The sequence below is a fragment of the Platalea leucorodia genome (assembly GCF_965183815.1).
Source record: "Platalea leucorodia genome assembly, chromosome: 3".
NCBI classification, from domain to species: Eukaryota; Metazoa; Chordata; class Aves; order Pelecaniformes; family Threskiornithidae; genus Platalea; species Platalea leucorodia.
The window spans coordinates 53993542-54008089 of NC_138825.1; the positions used below are offsets into that span (position 1 = coordinate 53993542).

At 39.0% G+C, this 14548-nt stretch overlaps 1 protein-coding gene across 5 annotated transcripts in view; it reads left to right on the top strand.

The window, feature by feature from the left end:
• The window catches only part of UTRN (utrophin), a gene marked incomplete at its 5' end in the record, with an annotated part of 401089 nt that overhangs the window by 138869 nt on the left and 247672 nt on the right, over positions 1-14548 (top strand). For all 5 annotated transcript variants that reach the window (XM_082306872.1, XM_082306874.1, XM_082306873.1 and 2 more), the window contains 7 exons: positions 743-922; positions 3508-3636; positions 3784-3954; positions 4535-4684; positions 5959-6096; positions 6909-7061; positions 13630-13821. In XM_082306872.1, coding sequence (XP_082162998.1) covers positions 743-922; positions 3508-3636; positions 3784-3954; positions 4535-4684; positions 5959-6096; positions 6909-7061; positions 13630-13821 — 1113 coding nt within the window. The remainder of the gene's footprint in view (positions 1-742; positions 923-3507; positions 3637-3783; positions 3955-4534; positions 4685-5958; positions 6097-6908; positions 7062-13629; positions 13822-14548) is intronic.

A 14548-nucleotide genomic window follows, 5' to 3' on the forward strand; every position in this document is an offset into this window, starting at 1 on the left:
AGGTGCTATTTTCCACATGGAAACCATATACTGATATTCAAGAGATGACATATTACTTAATTTGTATGTCAGTATGCAGTCTTTCAAAGAAAGGGATTTTTTTTTTTTTTGATTAACAAAAAACCTATTTAAAATCAGAGATGACTTGGAAAAAATGTTAGAGCTAAAGATACATATATTTACCTATATACATATAGGTAATATAACAAGACGGTTCTGTAATACGTAGCAACTGAATTGAATATATGCACTAATGAGTGGTGGTGGTTCTCAAAATAACATTCAGCCTTGGCCTACTGCTTTTCTCATTGTTGCCAACTGTAAAAGTACTTTAATAGGAAAAGATACAGAGAAATCCAAAGTGTCTCTTGAAACTTGCATTCTCTGTGACAGTGCAGAAAAGAACCTTTTAAAATTGGACCTATAATGTGATGTGATGCATTTGCTTTACCTGCATAATGAAAAGGATCTTTGAAGATAATATAAAACAACAAAACAAAAAGGTCTCAAGCTAAGCTATTCAGGACACTTGTATGCATTGTGCTCTTGCTCTCTCAAAATAAAAAAGGAGATCACTGTCTCTAGAGAGTGAGCATAAACAGAATGCGATTCTGCTTGGTTTGATTTTTCTCAAGTGAAGATCATCTATGATACTATTTGTTTCCTGTGGAGGTAGAAATCTGGTTCCCTTGCCCTTGTGATTGGGAGCAGTGTGCAGTGTTAATGGCTCCTCTTGTTTCAGAATGTGCTGAGAGAGCTGGAGAGGAGGAAAGCTGATCTGAAGAGCATCACGGAAAGCTGCACCGCACTCCAGGCTCTGGTGGAAGGGAGTGAGACTTCCCTGGAGGAGAAGCTGTGTGTCCTTAATGCTGGCTGGAGCAGAGTTCGGACCTGGACCGAGGACTGGTGTGACACCTTGTTGGTAAGTTGCACACGTGAGAAATATTCATGGCGATTCTCCCTCCACACCTTTGCAGCAGTTGCAGTTTTTACTTGTCTCACTTCACTGTGATGTGAAGCTTCCATGGTGCCTCATGAACTTAAAGGAATGTAGAACGGATATCTGGTTAGTCTGTAGCTGGAGAGGTGAGTCACGAGGTTATATACAATGAGGAAGGTGGGGAACTGTTTTGCAAGTGTGTTAGATGTGCTGATAGGCATTGGTGCCGTGCGCTTGGTAGTAGTAGCTATTGCTCAGTGGGTAGGAGATAATAATGCAGAATTAGGATGTGAGAGTGATGAAACTATGTAAATATTCCAGGCAGACAGTTAACTTGACCTTGTGGGAATAACCTGCTTAGTTGTAGAGGATAAAACTAGGTTTAACTTTTTTTCTTTTGCCTTTCTCCTGGCTTCTGTGCTAGGACTCTTTTCTGGGTTCTTACTCTCCCTAGACTTTGTGGTGTAATTCCTCTTTTCTATAGATAATCCACCATATGCTTAGTGAATACCTTTCACTTATATGTTGTTTTAATCTCTTTATCTTTCCTTTCTCCTCCCTGCCTTTAGGTGCCATCACATTACATTTTTAATCTTCTGTCCTTATTTACAAATTTATCTCCTTGTACCTCTTCCCTGTTAATGTTTTATTACTTTCTCTTTTGCTACACCAATAGTGCTAGCCTTTTGTGCCCACTTGTTACTTAGCCCTTAATACAATTCTTGCTACTCTAGTGCATAGAAGTAACTTTCTAAACTATCCTGAAGGGGAGCATCTACCGTCACACATAGAATGAGTGGGTTATGGAGCATACAAGTATTCATAAAACTGCTAGTGGGTTTACGCATTAACTGGTAGTAGCCAATTCCGCCAGATTAAAATGAGGGGAAAAAACCTGCCGGGTTATGGAAGTGTTGTTTGTTTCATAACAGGTTAATTAGAGCCCAGAAGCTGGACCTTGTGTTTTCTATGTAACTTAAAAATGTAAGTAAGCTTACAGTAAGAAAGTAGAAAACAAAAGGAACTAGCCCAAAACGACTGGTTTCCATGAGGCTGCTGTGTGTGCTGCTCTTTATTCAGCCTGAAAGAAACCTCTGTGCCAGCTCCAGCATAAACAGAGCATTTTTGTGTCGATAGATTTCCTCGAGACCCAGATGATGGCTGTTTAATGGACAATTGATAACTTCCTAGTGGTGTTCAGCAAAGTACTTGGGACCCTCTGAGAGCCTGTTGCTCTTTCGAACAGCCCATAACTGCAAGTGTTTAAGAGTATGCCAGCTCAGAGTTGAGGCCAACAGCATCTGTTTGAGTAAATGGAAGACTAAGTGTATTACATAGCCTAAAGCCACAAGTTTTGCTAAATGGGCACGAAACAGTCTACAGTTACTGCTAGTAACAGACTGATACTAGCAGATAGTTAAGGTATTTCTATGTTGTTCAGCTAGTTATGACAATCCACCTTCAGAAGCCCCTGATATGGGCTGAAATTGTGGAAACATTGGTGTATACCTAGATGGTGAGCCCTGTGCATCCTGTCCAGTGCCTGTTGCAGGTTGTACTGTTTGTTTCATAATCCAATGATGTCCATGTTAGGAGTAGTCAGGTAGTTTACTCTTATTTGTAAATGCTGCAAGGATGATCCACAACTAAAAACCTTCTAAATTATGTTCATGTCTGGTGATGAGTATTGTCCTTGTGCTGACTTTGTTAGGTTAAATTGTTCTTCTGCTAGGTGAAAATATGTTTCTTGATGTTGATATAGAGAGCAATCATAGGCCTCCTCTCTCTTTCCTCCCCTCCCTTTGTTTTGTTTGTCTAAAAGATCAAAGCTTAGTTACCCTTTTTTTGGGTAAGAAGCTCCGTGCTTAAGCAGGACAGTACTTTTCTGAATCTGGTAGCTTTGTTTTATCACACAGAATAGTGTGTTTGTCTGTGGCACCTAATGGTATAATTTCTAACTTGAAAGTAGGCCTAATTAGCATGTCTACAATGTGGTGACTTTTCTTAAGAGGAAGAAATATTTTAATAGAATCAGTAAAATATAAAAACTTGGCTATTATAATTTGTAGGTTTTGGTATAATCCCCTTTCAATTAAAAAACCAAAAGAAAACACCAACAACCATGCATAATGTGTACTGTTGTATCTCCTAGTGATAACTGAAAAAATTGTGGGTTTTTTGGTCGCCTGAGATGACGTGGTCTGGCTGTAATGTTGTAATACATTGTCTGTCTTTAGTTGGACAAACCACCTCAGCTATTTCTGTTTCCCGTTCTATGAATTAGAAACAATAATATCTAAGGGTCTAGAATGAAAATTGAATTGTTGTAAATAGTTACTGAAGGTGAGAGGTACAATCTAATTTTCAGTATTCCTTTCCAAGGTGTATCCATAAGACTTTATTCTATTGATCTCCTTTTTACTCATAGTGGTGGTTTTGGCAGGGGTTATTTTTGTGTGTGTGTGGTTTTTTGTGTGGGTGTGTTTTGGGTTTGTGTTGTTTTTTTTCCCCTGGATTTTTTTAAGTTTCTCACATTGATACATTTTTTTTTTTTTATCTTTTTCCAGAATCATCAGAGTCAGCTGGAAATTTTTGATGAAAATGTTGCCCACATAAGTACTTGGTTATATCAGGGTGAAGCCTTGCTGGATGAGATTGAGAAAAAGTCAGCAAGCAAAAAGGAGGAAACTGTGAAGGTAGGAAATGTTACTGTCAAGTAACCACTTCTGGATTCTAAATGAAGTCGAGTCAGGTTTGCTGCCTGTGGTTTTTTTGGTTTTGTTTTTTGATTTTTTTTTGTTCGTTTCCTAGTGTAACCATTTGCATTTTCTTTCATTTCTTAGCGCTTAACATCTGAATTAGATGATGTTAGTCTTCGTGTGGATAATGTGCGTGATCAGGCTATCATCCTAATGAATGGTCGGGGGGTGTCATGCCGTGAACTTGTTGAACCCAAACTGGCAGAACTGAACCGTAACTTTGAGAAGGTCTCTCAGCACATCAAAAGCGCCAAGGTGAGGGTGAGCGAGCTCCAAAACATGCTGGGGGGGGGGTGTCTATGCCAAAATGATGGCAAATAGGTTTAGGGGATAGATCTTTATGTATTAGAACAGCACTTCACTGCTTTTGATTCTCTTTTAAGTGTAGATATTTGTATGTGAAAAATGGACAGACTGATTTTAGACCAACTGCTTTTTTTTACCTGAGTAGCAGGTGATGATTTGAGTTGCAAGGGAAAACTTACAAATAACTGTGTTATAAAGATTTGGAAAAATGTATATATTGCAGTACATATAAATATGAACTACAGAACAACACCATAAGCTAATGTGACTGGAGGATTTTTGTTTGTTTTGAGACCAAAATGCTTGGGTTGACATTTGAAGGTAGAAGCTTGGTAATACCTATCAACACTGTATCCAAGCTAGCTCTTAGTGTTAGATCAAACAACTCTTGCAATTTTTTTTTATGCTGATATCTGATGGTCCTACAAACTCGTATGCCTGTTCATGGAAAATTGGTTTAAATCATTAAGCTGTGTCAACAACTCAGACTAAATTTTCAGCTTGAACAAAATTTTATTTTGCTTTGTAGATGCTTGTTGGACAAGAACGACTTCCTGTCATGTCAGAGCCCCATGAAGTCAGAGGAGCTTTTCCAGACCTGGAAGAATTTGAGAGTGACATACAGAATATGTTAAAAGTTGTGGAAAAGCATCTGGAGTTGAGTGGGGAAGATGAAAAGGTTTGTGAGCAATGGAAGAATTAAATAACTGACTAACTCCCTTTCTATTGTGTCCATGTGTTACATTCCTGCAGACTTTGATGGGGAATTCTGAGAAAATCTTTTTAAGACAGGAGTAGAAAATGAAGGGAATTACTAGGTTGTTGGAAACACTGCACGATATTCCCATACTTTTCCCATAGCTGCTGCCTCTTGGCTGGCGCACTGAGAGTAGCTAGTCTTACATCAGTCTGTATTTTATTAACAGTTTTGTGTAATTCAGGTAGTGAACTTTGAATATTCATTTATCTTCTCTCCTTTACCCAAAGTAGCTGTTCATAAGGAATCCTTCCTGTAGAAGTAATAGGGTGCAAAACTTTTTTTTTCTTTCTTCATATCTAACTGTTTGAACTTATGTCGAAATGATTCCTTAATGCAGCTGAGACTCTTAGGATGTATTTGGCAATTTTGAGCCTCTGATCTATTGCATTGGGTAGAGATTTTTTTCACTTTAGATATAAACTGGTATGATATATTGAATCACAGTGCATAGGTCAGGTCAGTGGATACTTGTGAGATGAGGTGCAAATAAGAGTGTTATTATATGGCTCACAGCAAGTCCAAACAAGAACTTGGAACAAAATTTATCTTTTTCTAGATTCTTATCTAGGCTCTGCTATTCACTTGTATAACACTGTCATACTTTTTTTTGCATCTTGTCCACAATAGCCTTGTTGGCTACAAAATTGGGTAAAGTCCTGCCAGGCCACCATATCTGCCTTCCTTTTAAGCACATGAAATAGTATAAACTGAGCTGGAAAGCTGAATATAAGTCTATGGCAAATGGCATGTATACTACACAAAACAGTTTTTAAAAGGCCAGTATGGAAGAACCTATTGTTATAGAACCTATGCTCCCCTTTGTGCTGTTTTTATATTTATTATGTTTTCATTTTCTTGCTATTCTGCTCTGAGCTTGCTTATTATTGTCAAGGAATGTTTAGAATAGAAATGGAGCTGAAGTCACATCACCCCCTTGCTGTGGCTGCCTACTGCTGGCTCATTGAGTGAGCTTCTTGCAGAGCATCTCTTTATGAAATTTATGGAATGACCAAGTTGGATTTTAGGATTTGGTAGTTATGGAGGACAATCTCTGCTTGGATTAGTTTAGCTCACATTTGGATAATAAAACAACAGTTTGGTACCATTACTGTTAATATCTGAGCAGGTAATAAATTCATTTTGGAAACCATAGCTGAGCTTTCTGTAGGTAATACTGACTTGTGTAATTTCAGTTGGATCAGGAAAGAGCTCAGATTGAAGAAGTTTTACAGAGAGGAGGGCAGTTGTTACAGCAGCCTATGGAGGACCATAAGAGAGAGAAGATCCGCATACAGCTGTTGCTTCTGCAGAAAAAGTACAACAGTGTGCAGGTATGATTATGGTAGTTACTATAATTAAAGCTCATTCATGCAGTCTTCCCTTTGGTACCCACTTATAACCTGCTTATGACTTTTTTAGTGTATAAGATTTTCTGGGGAAGAGTTTAATGGGTGTACACAACAGCCCCACTCTCTGAATCTTTGCAATTCCAGAATACGAATTTTGTCATTCCAAAGTTTTGGGGGAGTGGTTTTGATTTTTAAAGTCCTTTTTGCAACTTCACAGAGGGCCACCCTATATGTATTTACACAGATGGGTGCAGACAGACCTCCAGCAGAGGTTTGTCTCCACCATCAGGCTGCGTCAAGAGTGACTACATAGACACATGTACACAAAAGCATTCATTGAGTTCTCAGCTGAAGAGGTTTGTGTGAATATGAGTCTGCTCCTGAATTCCTCTTGCTTCCTATAGAGGGAATTGTTTGCGGACTCTAGTTAATGTTGTGGTGCTTTCATACACATGCCATATTAAAAATGTTTTTGTGTAGAACAAAAGGGATCCGTTCTCTAAGGAGTATTCTTACACTCCTTTTACCTCACCTGTTTGAATCATACTAGAGTTGGTAAGGTGAGGAGTAGCTCAAAGGCAGGGTAAGACCCTCAGGCTGGCTTTGATTGCAGGTCTGCACAGATGACTAGAATATAGGTATTTAAAAAAAATAAATGGCTACTATTTCATATTTTGGAATTTGCTTCTTTGAATTAATCCCTCAAGTGTTTTTGTTTTTCAAATAAATAAGACCTATTCTGTTCACTACTTCTCTCCTCTTATACCGTATTTTCTTAATACACTGGATTGTAGGAGTGCAGGTCATTTCAAAGGAGGCAGGTGGTGGAACTCTCTCCAGTGTTTTCCCAGTATAAGAAGGAACATGACAGTCTAATGAAGTGGCTGGATGAGGCTGAGCACCGCCTGTCAGGACTGCAAGGCGTGGAAGATGAACAAAAACTACAGGTAAATGAGACTTTTTTTTTTTCTTAGAGCAAACAGAGTGAACGCTATGTATGAGCATTAGAGATTCATATATTAAGGTTTTATGGCTGTTCTTTTGACACTTTCCTGGAAAGAAGTGTGTTCAAAATTACAGCATTCATTTTTCATTAGGAAATTATCTGCATATACTAGTTTGGGGTTTCTACATAGTCATCACAGGTCCAAAATACCCCAGCCATCAGGCCCAAGTCTTAGAGCATGATCTGGGCAGCGTGACTGAACCAGGACAGTTTCTCTTGCCAGTCTTGCTCATGGGGATTATGCTTAGGTCTTTTTGATACCCTGGCTCAAACATCCTGATTCAATATCTGGTTGGTGCAGGTACGTATGGTTAAAGCCTCATTTGAGGCTTAAACTCAGTGCCTCTGCTTCCTGTGGTCGGGATGTTGTAACTGCTCGGATGCTGCCTTTTGCTGCCTCAAGTGCTTAGGGAGTAATAACTCCCCTCATGTGATTGATATTACTGTACACAATGAAGATTAATAAAAATGATAAAGGCTGAAGTATTTCTGATGAGAAGAGTTATGCATGATAATCTGTGTGTGTGGGTCTTGACAAACAGTTTCACAACTGTTTTAATAAGATGTCAGGGTCTGATAAAATTTACTGCCCAGAAAGCTGTATGTCTTAATTGTTGAGGGTACAGATAGTTTGAGTGGCTTTTTTGTTTTGTTGTGGTTTGGTGGTTTTGTGAGGGTTTTTTGTGGTGTGTGGTGGTGTTTTTTTTTTTTTTAATTTTATTTCTCCTTTTCATCCTTCAAAACACTTTGACCGCATGGTAATTGCATTAATATTTTAGGCAATAAAAGTGAGAAGCCTTGTGAAGCAGTAAGTAATTTCTTGGACAAGCTTGGGGGCTAGGCAATCTGTCAAGTACTTCAGAGTTTCTGCATATGAAGCTCCATAATCAAAACCAATCAATCTCTTTTTGACTGCTCTGTAACTTTTCAACCCAGCACCAATTAACGTGGAGGTGGGGGTAAAATGCTCTGGTTCCCTGTAAGACTCGCACCACAAAATTATGATGCGATGCTCTTCGTTCACAGCTGTAGTGCTATGTGGCTTCAGCTGCCTGTGATAGCTGTAGACCTGTGGCAAATGCTCTGCTCTCCTTGGTCACGCAGGCTATTCAGTATCAGCTATGAAAGCAAACCTTTTAAATCTGCTTCTCTTCAGAGACACTTTTTCAAATTATAAGCCTCCCATGCAGAGCTGGGCAGCAAAGATGGTCCCAGGGTCTGTTTAACTGTCCAACATCTGACAGCTCTGTTGGGTCCCCAGTGGTCACTCCTGATGTACTGTGGTACTTGCGCACGAGCTCCTTCGGACCTGACTGATGCCAGGGAATTTGTTTGAAGGAAATGGGGATCCACGCACATTTAAAGTAAAACAACATGATCCAGTTTTTCTGTTCGACCATCAGCTGCTTTGAGTAAATCAGTTACTGGATTGAAAAGGGAAAAAGGTGCACCTGAATGCTTCTTCGCTAATGGGAGCAGTCCAGTTGTGCCACAGAGTGGTCTTCCCTGTCACCGTTGGTCTCACTGCAGGTTGACTGATCTTCTCTAAGGAAGATCCTTTTGCCTCCTATAAAGCCCTTTTCTTTAGGGATATGCTGCAGCTAATCCCTGGCACTGATGGATCCATTCCTGGAATTACTGCATCTTGGTATCTGGGTGCTGAATGCAGAATATCATGTAAATATGGATTGCCATAGCAATTACAATAGATTATTGATGGAGAAATGTTATCTTTGCTCAGAATTAGTTAAGGTGTGTAAAAATATCCCTATACTTCCAGATGTAGTTTCTAGTCTGGCTGAGTCAGCTAGGCTTTCAGAAAGGGACAACAGCAGCTTTCATTACTGCTGTGAAACTTGGAAACTGCTGCTTTTGCTGCAAGTGTCTGTGCCTCTAGCTTTCTGATACTTGAGTGGTAAGCCAGCCTGTCTCAGATGACCTTATTTTACTTTTATGGCTTGTTCTTTCACCTCCTTTACTAATTGATTGTGAACATAAAAAATGGTATGGGACCATATCACTTCTGAAGGGAGAAACAGTGTTCCCAAATATCATCATCATTTTAGATGAATGCAGTTGCTCCAGAATTTTCTTTGAGCCACCAGACTTGACTTACCCTCAGCATCAGGGGGAACCCTAATGCTAAAATTCTGCAACATAAACTGACCCTTCCTAATTTTTACTATCTATTCTGTGCTTGAACACCCTCCCTCCCCCTTTTTTAGGCAGCATGGTTGTCTGATGAAGGTGGGGAAAGGGAAACCCTGGATGTATCCATAGGGCCCCCAGACAACCAAATAGCAAATTGCGGTGCTTTTTGCTCATCTCCACTCAGGACAGAGAAGCACTAAACAAATTCTTGACCCGCTGGTGTGCCGCTGGCTCAACCCCACACCTTGATGTAAGGAAGGTGCAGTGAACAGAGGAAGACAAACTAGTGTTTGAAATGAACAAACGGGGAGGGAAGGAAAGGTTTAAGCCACCAAGCTGGGGAGTAGACTCCAATTTAGATTTTATATAATACATTATTTACGTTTTTGTAAATTAGTGTGGAGGAGAGGACTTATTTATGGTGCTTGAAGGTCATACATATGTATATATTGATTTGCTGGAAGTAGCTGGATCATAAAGATTCCTCATCATGTATGCTTCTAGGGATTATGGAGTTGAGTGTCTCTGAAATATTGGTAACCCTTCTGCATAGCAGGTACTTCTGAATAACCTTTGTTTTGCCACAAATCCGTTAGCTAGAAAAGCCTGCACTGGAAGTTTGTATCTCCTTGAGTTCCTTCTTTTCTAAACTTGCTTTAGTATCTATTTGAATTGCTGTATTCTGACTTGGCTTGGAATGAGGGAAAGGAAAAATTAAACCTTAAATTGCAGAGGTAATTAGTTGACTAAAGTTCCTGAGAGATTTTTCCAGGTTTTGGAAAACTGTTTTGAAGTGAAAATGATAATTTTGCAGATGGTAAGTGAATTTGCTGTTGCAGGCACAGTGCAGTTTTTCCTATAAACTGAAACACAGTCACCATCTTGAAGGCTCTTGAAGTATTATTCTTGTAATAAAGAAAACATGTTTGTTTGCCTATTGTGCTTTTTATAGGGAAAGTTCTGGGTTACTTAAATGTGAACCGTTAGCTACCTTGCCCATAAATATGTTGCTTACTGACTGCATTAATTAACCCAGGAGAACAAATAAAATGGACATGAGATTTTAGCTCTGGAAAACCTTTTCCTAGAAAACTGGCTATGACATATTTTGAGTGTGAGAGAGAAGAGGCAAGGAATGGTTAAAAAGTGAGCATTTCTAATCAAAAGGGTATTTATTTGCAAAGATAACTAATGTGTGATCTGAGATTAGACTGGGTAAACACTTTTGGTTAAAATGTTTATGTAGTTAAACATGGAAGGTAAATTATTTAATTTTATGACATAGTACATACTTTCATTTTTCATGTCTGTTTTTTGGCAGTATTTTCCAAAATGCACTTGGAAGCAAGTCATAGTATCTCCTTGAGTTGAATCTTTAGTAGATTTTGTTTCAAAAGATATTTGAGTGTAAAAGGGGGAAGGGCAAAACTGAAACCAAATTCTGAATTGCAGGTCAAATTAGATGCTAAGTATAGGAGGAAACAAATTTTTATTTGACCACTGAATTAAAATTATTTTTAGCAGCTCTCATTGAGAGGTCTTATTTATAGAATGTACACTAGTAACTGAGTATTCCCCTTTTTTCCCCTAGTCCTACATTTTTTCCTAGTATTTAAAGAGAGACCATATTTAATAAACATGCTCTGTCACCACTGAAATTAAAGTAGAAAAGCGCTATTAAGTCATTCAGTCAGATCTCCTCCTGAATAACCTTTGATTAACTTGCTATTTGTGGGTGCTGAAGAGTTTGCTTGCCTGTTTGTGTTTTGTTTTGTTTGTGTGGTTTTTTTTTTTTAAATTAAAAAAAAAAAAAAACACAACAAAAACCTAAAAACCAGTTTCTGTGACATTTAGATGTTTGATTTGTGTGAGACAGTTAAGTCAAACTTCTGCTTTTCCATTTTTTGGTACTTTATGCTGCATTTTAGAACCTGCCAGTCTGCAATGCAAGGTAGAGAACAGCTGAACAATTAAAACTCAGCTGTAGTAAAGCATTAATGTGTTTGTAACACTTGCATATGTTCACCTTTAAGGAGGAGGGTTGTGAAAGAAGGAAACATCATCTCAGTGAAGGGAAGCAGCTGGAGGAGATTAGTAATGAGGTGTGCTCTGCAGGAACAGCACCAGGAGGAATTCACTGCTTTTCAGAAGAGCAGCAACCTGGCCCAGGATGGTGCTACTGGGGAAGCAGAAAGTTTCAGTATATGTCAGTGTTGGCAACAAGTGGAAAACAAATTTGCACGCCAACAGATGCTGTTTTAAATCTTGTATGAGATTTTTCTAATGGGAGATAAAGCAATGTGTGTGAAGTAGAAAGATAATAAAGTCCAGTGACCTATTATTCATTTGGATGAAGTCCAGATTCTGGACTGTTGCCTGTGTGAGAATGGGACTTGTGGGATGATGGGGAGTTAGAGAAAACACCTTGTGAAGATGTTGCAAGCAGCTGTGCTGCAGCAGGCACCCTGGTGTTTGTTCAAACCCAGGCTTATTGCACGTTGTTGGGGTAAAGATACTTTGAGTTGTATGAGCTTTGTCCCGTTTCTTTGGAGCTGGGGCCTTGCCTTCCACAGGAAATCATACCACTGTCTAAGCCTTGGGCTTTTGCTCCAAATTTCAGTGACGGAAGCTGACAAAATATATACAGCTTCTCAAGAAAATGTGTTTGGGGAGCATCAGGGACCAAGATACTGTGTTTGTAACTCAAACATATGGAGTAGCTTATGGTTTTTACTGTGGTGCTTGCTTGCTGTACTGTTACTGAACCAAAAGCAAAGCTGAGTATTTTATGATGCTTGTCTGTAATATTTGTTTTCAGTAGACTCAATTTATGTACATCCTGTTTCTTTGGTGTGCAATGAATGACTGAAAGCATACCATGTTTCATGGTAAAGGTCTTGTGGAAGTACAACTGTGTCCCCGCTTTCAATACAGGGATGACTGTCTACTTTAAAAAAAAAAAAAACAAAAAACAAAAAACAAACAAAAAAAAACAACCAAAAAAACCCCCACCAAACAAACAGAAAACCCCAAACCAACACAGAACAAATAAAATGCTTAGGAGCATTCAGTGCATGAGAAGAAATCCTGAATGGTGAATATGTGAACACACCTTTTCTGCTGCAGTCCTTTTTCTTTCTTTTGGACTACACATGCTGCATATGTTAGATTCCAGTTAATTTGAGTGACATATTTGAAATGCTCAGAACCATGTGGAGGAGGAAGATACAGACAGGTGTTTGCAAACAACTTTATTAGGGGGGGCTTAATATTTTACTGATTGTCAGCTGTGCTCTAGATTTGCATGTGTGCTCCCAGCCCAGACTAATTGCAAAGTAAAATTCACTGGCTGAAATGGCTGTGAACATACATTTATTCTTCACACTCTTAAGTGTATTCTCAGCTGTTAGTAAATCATAGTCGAGTGCCTCTGTCTCTATCTTGCTTGACTCAAATGGTGGTGGCTTAGAAGTTGCTTGAATTCTTCAGTATTTGGAGGTGGGTTTACTTTTTCATTGCTGATTTTAAAGAACTGGCCTGTTTTCAGAGATGGTAACAGAATCCTGTTGGGCAAAAAACTGCTTTCAGTCTTCGGACTATGTGCTTCACCTGCCTCTGCTATCTTTGCCAGCCATGGCAGAGCATAGCTTCTTACAGCTGATGTCCCTAATGCTTCAGATCCAGGCCATCCTTTATAATAATAAAAAAAAAAAAAACCTGCATTAAATAACTGTTCTTGCTTTCTTATCTGCTAGCGTGGTACTTGGCTAGATAGCCTGGTCTTACAGCCAGAGCAGACAACAATTGCCAAACTCTTGAGGAGTTAGTGTCTCTCATTGCTGCAAAAAACATATTGTGGTACTGGTGGTGCACTAATTTATTTAAAAACTGGTTGGGTAATGTGGGTGGAGATGCTTATTGAAAAGAATGTGGAGAGGAAAAAAATGCCTCAGTAAATTGGTAACTTCTGGGAGGCTTTGATGATGAAGAAAGCAGACAGTGGGTTGTAATCGCAACTAGGTACAGGCTTCATCAAAAACTGTAGCTTCTAGAAATGATAAGGATCAAGGTCAGAGAAAGTGCAGTGCCCTTCCTGCTCCCTAGAGTTTTAATAAAGAATAATACAGGGTCATTGCGAAGCCTGATATCTACTGTTTTCTAACTTTTTTTTTTATAAATATAGAAACAGTTCTCTGCAGGACTTGCAGCTTTCTGAATTCATGTAACTTTGCTAGAAAGGCCTTTGTTTTGTCTTTTAATGTAGAAAAGTACTTATTCTGAATATAATGTACTGATTTAGGATTTTTTCATAAAATTGCGTGTTCTTTTAAATATAAAATGAACTTTCATGTTTTTAGGCAATCCCTGTCCAGCAGAGGTTAAAAGGCCACTTTGCTGCAGGGGTTAGGACCTTGCCTTTTTCAGCTGAATACTTGGTTGAAATCAACAAAGTCTTGCTGGCCATGGCTGATGTTGAACTGCTGCTGAATGCACCAGTGCTAAATACTGGCATCTATGAGGATTTTTCTACTCAAGAAGATGCACTGAAGGTACTGCATGCTTAAGCATTATATTCGGGGGAAGAAAGGGAGAAGGGAATAGCAGAAGAAAAAACACCTTAGCAACTGTATAGCTGTATTCGTGCTTTTGCTCAGTATATACTGGATCGGTATGCACTGAAAATTAAATAACGAGACAGTTATGTGGCTAATTTTTCTTTTATGCATAACGTGGATACAAAGTGGAGCAGCGTGGAAGCTGGGTGGGAGGTTGGGGGAGAAGGGTTTGACTTCTGTTCTTGGAAAAAATGTGGTTTTCATCACTTAGCCTACATAATATGTAGAGAAATGCTAAAGCCAATCTCCTTATGTTCCTGCTTGGCCTCCTTAATATAGCTGCTGTACTCTGTGTCATATGAAAACAACGGCTCACATGGGAAGAGGGAGAAAGGGAGATGCTTGACTTTTGTATGAAGCTATATATGAGGCCACAAGACAACGGTACCTGTTTTGATTAGCAAAGCATCAATATGTGCTCAATTTTAAGCTCCCACTTCTCCTCATTGCCAGTCAGTGGATTTACCTGTGTGATTAATGATGAGGGAGTAGTTAAGGATTTGCCCTTCTTCAAAAGAGGATGAAGAAAGTATGTTTGAAAATACTGAATCCTGCTGTCAAATGTGAGTTAAGTATGTAGAAGTCTGAGCCCTCGTTAATTTTGAGCATACAAAGGAGCACGATACAGAGATGGCCACAGAAAACATCCATTGGAGTTGGG